At 44.5% G+C, this 5,064-nt stretch overlaps 1 protein-coding gene across 1 annotated transcript in view; it reads right to left on the bottom strand.

Moving 5' to 3' along the window:
* Nucleotides 1-669: 669 nt before the first annotated feature.
* Nucleotides 670-5,064, bottom strand: part of ppp4r4 (protein phosphatase 4, regulatory subunit 4) — an 8,788-nt gene continuing 4,393 nt past the window's right edge. Inside the window, exons 10-20 of the mRNA XM_035678397.1 lie at nt 4,346-4,587; nt 4,112-4,256; nt 3,978-4,016; nt 3,829-3,900; nt 3,687-3,750; nt 3,513-3,590; nt 3,152-3,217; nt 2,957-3,047; nt 2,417-2,478; nt 1,775-2,327; nt 670-953 (exon numbers count right to left, since the gene is read on the bottom strand). Of these exons, the coding sequence (XP_035534290.1) occupies nt 908-953; nt 1,775-2,327; nt 2,417-2,478; nt 2,957-3,047; nt 3,152-3,217; nt 3,513-3,590; nt 3,687-3,750; nt 3,829-3,900; nt 3,978-4,016; nt 4,112-4,256; nt 4,346-4,587 (1,458 nt within the window). The 3' untranslated portion in view covers nt 670-907. The remainder of the gene's footprint in view (nt 954-1,774; nt 2,328-2,416; nt 2,479-2,956; nt 3,048-3,151; nt 3,218-3,512; nt 3,591-3,686; nt 3,751-3,828; nt 3,901-3,977; nt 4,017-4,111; nt 4,257-4,345; nt 4,588-5,064) is intronic.

The following is a 5,064-nucleotide window of genomic DNA, read 5'->3' as shown; positions in this document are numbered from 1 at the left end:
ACTATATAAGTTATATTAGTATCGGTACTACGATATAAGAAGTAGTTATATAACTTATATAAGTTGTAGTATAAATTCATTTCCTCTCTGGGCCTTCAGACTTTATTCACTGAAATAAATTTAACCTGCATTCTCTTTAACAGTCAGCAGGGGGCAGCTCCACTCTGATAGTATTGAGTCTTATGGAGAAGTTGATTAATGAGCTCAGTAAACAGTTTCCTGATGAGTTTCTGGTCTCAGTCTCTAGTTTCAGTCTTCTTCCATACAGCATGATGTTCATTTAGTAATTGATGTAAACAGCTACTGCGAAAAGTAAAACTTTCTTCTGCCGGTTGTTTGTTAAATAAGTTCATAAGAACCCATCTCCATGTTTTGATGCCGATCAATGATGTAAAATAAAATAATAATAATCAATAATTCTCTCAGTCTGTTCTGAAACTGTAAACACTAGAAAGTTCAGATATTTGTGTAAAAAGTATACCTTATAGTATATTCAGATACCTGAAAATAAACTACTTAAGTGAAGTAACAAAGTATTTGTACTCACAAAACAAACTATGGTACCATGTGTACACTGTAAAATATTATTAAAATGTTCTCAATCTCTGATGTGTTCATAAACATCTGCAGTGACATCATATCCAGACAACCAATAAGAACACAGCATCAGTCTGTATGAGGCATTTACTGAACCAATCAGGTGACAGGATGAGCTCGTTGGATACACAGTGCTGAGAAAATAAAAGCAGTCTCTGTGAGAAACAGAGGAGGCAGTCCTGGTGCATTCTGGGTAATGTTCTGAAGCGTGTTTCGTCCTTTAACTCGTAAAGCTGCTGTTTATATGGAAACGGCTCCCTGACTGTTGATTGGCTGATGGCCTGGTGGAGGTATGATGACATCGTCATCTTTAGTCTCGTCCTGACTGGACGCTGAAAGAGTTCGACTTCCTGTTTCTGTAGATTAGAAAAGAAAAAAAGAATCATTAAAACTTTAAGTCCTGGGCCAGAATAAAGTCTGGATTAAACCGGATTAAAGGGGGTTAAGACTGGGATAGAGCTAGGGCTGGGTGCTGATTTACATTATAGACATTAGTGACATATATTATAATTATAGACATTAGTGACATTATACAACTATAACAATTAATAAACGTAATATATGTTCAGTATTGGACTGTATAAAACTAAAAATAACTGTGAAAGGAACATTTATAGCAAACAGTATGGCAGCAAAACGTATCAATCTAACCCAAAAAACAAGAAGAAAAAGGGACTGACTGTGTGGGGACGTTCATGGTTCTAGGAAATATTGTCAGAGTGAGACCTCTTCCTGTCTCTATGGTAGAGACCAGCTACCCAGCTGTTTTACCTGTCGCTCTGCTCTGCTGTGGCGAGGAGAGGATGCACCACAGTTTCCATCCCAGAGGACGATGAACGGACTCACTGATGAGCAGATACAGGTTAGCTGCACTGCTAACAACTAGCATAACTCTGTCTGTCTATGTGTCTATGTGTTTATGTGTCTGTGTGTCTGTCTGTCAGTAGTTTCAACACCATTAGGTCGGAGCCATAAAGGCACTAGAGTTCGGTACCCAGCCCTGGATTCTAATAGTGGAACCACAAAAGACCATCAGGTCTAGGCCCAGGTCTTATAAAATAAGTACTGAGGGTTTTGTTGACCCCTCTTTGAACTACTATTGATAGGGTACCCCTGGACCTGGTCTGGGGGGTTACGTTAACTCATATTGAGGTCTACCACGAGAACAAGAACTCACATCGACAGCTTTCTGGACTGGCTGTCCTTCACCCCGCAGCCACGGTCCATCGTTTTACTGCGCTGGTCCAAGGTACTGGTTCTATGGTCTCTCTGGTCCAGGGTACTGGTTCTGTGGTCTCTCTGGTCCAGGGTACTGGTTCTGTGGTCTCTATGGTCCAGGGTACTGGTTCTATGGTCTCTCTGGTCCAGGGTACTGGTTCTGTGGTCCATTGTACTGGTTCTCTGCTCCATCATATTGTTCCTGTGGTCCATGTTACTGGTTCTGTGGTCTCTCTGGTCCATGTTACTGGTTCTGTGGTCTCTTTGGTCCATGTTACTGGTTCTGTGGTCTCTCTGGTCCATGTTACTGGCCCTGTGGTCTCTCTGGTCCATGTTACTGGCTCTGTGGTCCAGAGTAATGGTTCTATGATCCCTCTGGTCTAGGGTGCCGGTTCTGTGGTCCAGCGTGCTGGCCCTGTCCAGGAGGCTGGTGGTGTTGCTGCGGATCAGGACCGGCATGGAGGAGGTGGACTGGGTTGCCATGGTGAAGTGGGCTGTCCTCAGAGAGTCGTCTATGAGACACAAAGTGAGGTCAATAAAGAGAACACTGAGATTTACTACCTGGATTTAGACGGAGCAGGTGTTTGTGAGGAGGGGTTACCTTTGCTTGCTAACATTGAGGACTTCCCAGGTACAGAACTACTGCTTAGCTCTTTCACCTTCCTGAAACACAGAACCAGAATGGGTGTGGTTACAGTGTGTTACAGGTGTGTTACAGGTGTGTTACAGGTGTGTTACAGTTGTGGTTACAGGTGTGTTACAGGTGTGGTTGCAGGTGTGTTACAGTTGTGGTTGCAGGTGTGGTTGCAGGTGTGTTACAGGTGTGGTTGCAGATGTGTTACAGGTGTGGTTGCAGATGCGTTACAGGTGTGGTTGCAGGTGTGGTTATGTTGGAGGTTTGTAACATTGATGTAAAATATCAGCAGCTTTACTAACTTGGCTAATGTTAACTGACCAACAGCCAGCTAGCTAGCACTAGGGTGTGGAATGGGGGGAACAGATCCACTGGTAGATTCAGAGCTTTAGGATCAGCTCCCTTTGAGCCACAGTGGTCCAGTACCGATACCGAAGTATCAACCCGCTCAGTCTAAAGGCCCAGAGAAAACCAGAGACTGAACTTAAAGGAGACGGCGGTTCTTACAGGGGTCGATCTGAGTTGGTAGATTTGGAAGTTGTTGGCTGACTGCTGAGGGATCGACTCCGTGACAATTTAGCCTTTCTCATGTCTTTACCTGGAAGAAGAAGAAACATCATCATCATGGTTGGTATTCCACAGAAGGTCCACAGAAGGACCAACAAGATTCAGTGGCCTCCAGGGTTGCAGATTGAAACTGACTGAATACCACCCGCCCACAGACAGCTGCTTGAACCCGGGGAGCTCTGCAGGAGAGAGCTGGAGCTTCTGGAAGAATAAACACCTGCAGTCACACCGGATTCTGCTCTGATCTGGAGACGTTTACACTGTATATTCTTTAAACTTTTGGGATTATAAAGTAGATTTATTTCCACTCTCTCTAGCTTGAAGTAAGTATAGCCCTGATCAACCAAACTCAGAAAACAAGAATTTTAAAAATTCTTTGCTTGTCGTCTTGAAAACAGAACGACAGAGTCTGAATTCAGACTTTATATTCGGTTCACAGTTCTCAGGTAAAACATTTTCTACAAAAAGGCAGCTTGTCTTCATATTTTCGTCTTACCAGAGGAGGACAAGGCGGCTCCAGACGAGGACACAGACATGGATTTGGTAGCAGATAGACTGGTCTTACTGTCTCTTCCTGTCAAGAAAGACAGTTTACAGACTGGATTAATAAACTCTGACCAGTTATACCAGTTAACCAGAACTCTCCTCTGTGAATTACAGTTTTGCTCACGTTTTCTCTCAGTGTGTTTCTCAGAGTTCAGTTTCCCCTCGCTCTGCTGGCGCTCCAGCTGTTCCTGACCACAGAGGAGACGCCATTAAAACAAAACAGGAAGTAATTTAGACAGAACATCATCTGTCAGGTTCAGACTCACCATCTCCAGCAGCAGAGTCTCCTCTTTCTCCTTCTTCTGGTCCAGTAAATCTCTCTCCTGCCTCTTGTGAAACTGCAGAGACACAATAGAGCAGATCAGGAGCAAGACCCTCAGCTGAGGTTAACTCTACAGTTCGTTCCGTTACTTACAGGCTCTGTGAGGTCCAGTTTGTCCAGTTCCAACACTGTCTGAAAAACATGAAGACCACAGTTAATCCTTCATTGATTCTCACAGATAGTCCTCTGACGGGGGTCTGACAGGTCTCAGGTAGTGAAGATATTACCTTGCGGATGGTGGCCACCACGTCCTTGTCTTTCTCTCTGCAGAGCAGTTTCTGGACACAGAAGTCGAGTTGCTGCAGGAGCTGCTTGTCGGCCGGCAGGCGGAGCGACGAACGCAATCTGGGCAACAGCTGACACAGCTTGTACCTGACACATAGATGAACAGGCAGACAGGTGTGTTACAGCTGACATCAGAAAGACAGATTTTGCCTGCCATAGAACACCGTCAGAGCTACCTGACGTTGGCGACCGGGTCGTGGACCAGCTCCAGTGCCGGGATCAGGAAGTGCTTGTTGAAGTATTTTCTGGAGAAGATCTCGGTGGCTGTTTCACAAACATCAAGGAACCTCAGACGGTTCCAGTAGCTACGCCCCTGAGCCAGATCTGAGGACCAGAAACAACCAGATGAACCGTCAACGCTTCGTCCGGCAGCCATGAAAAGATTCTGCTTTAGTCTCACTGTTGGCTCATTGTGTTTCTAACTGAACACAGATCCTTACGTTGGCAGCTAATGCAGAGTTCACACTACATAATTTTAGTCCTGATTTTCCAATCACCGCTATGTGTAAACTGTTCAAAGACGCCATCAGAGAACTCGGCGAGAGCAAGCAGACACAAGACAAATATCTATTAGGATAAATATCTGTTGGTGTCGGGAAGCAACGAGCTACAGCCAATAAGAGCAGCCTCTCTAAAGAACCAGACAGGACGCAGAGAACTGGGTAGTTACTATGGTAACAGCTGAAAAAAACACTGTCACACACACATAAGACGGTGAATGGACAGCATTATGAGTCGGTGTTCAGTTCGTTCAGTATCTGATCCACAACCAGCTCTGATTGTACTGAGAAATGATCAATATTGAAACAGTCCGCCTCTTATTCCCACTAATCAGAATACACTGTATCTTTATGGATGATATTGATCAGTATACACTGTATCTTTATGGACGATA

Source organism: Morone saxatilis, unplaced genomic scaffold (assembly GCF_004916995.1).
Source record: "Morone saxatilis isolate NCDOM2014 unplaced genomic scaffold, NCSU_SB_2.0 Contig7, whole genome shotgun sequence".
Taxonomy (NCBI): Eukaryota; Metazoa; Chordata; class Actinopteri; family Moronidae; genus Morone; species Morone saxatilis.
Note: the sequence above shows the minus strand (reverse complement) of the source record. Positions and strands in the feature narration are given on the sequence as shown.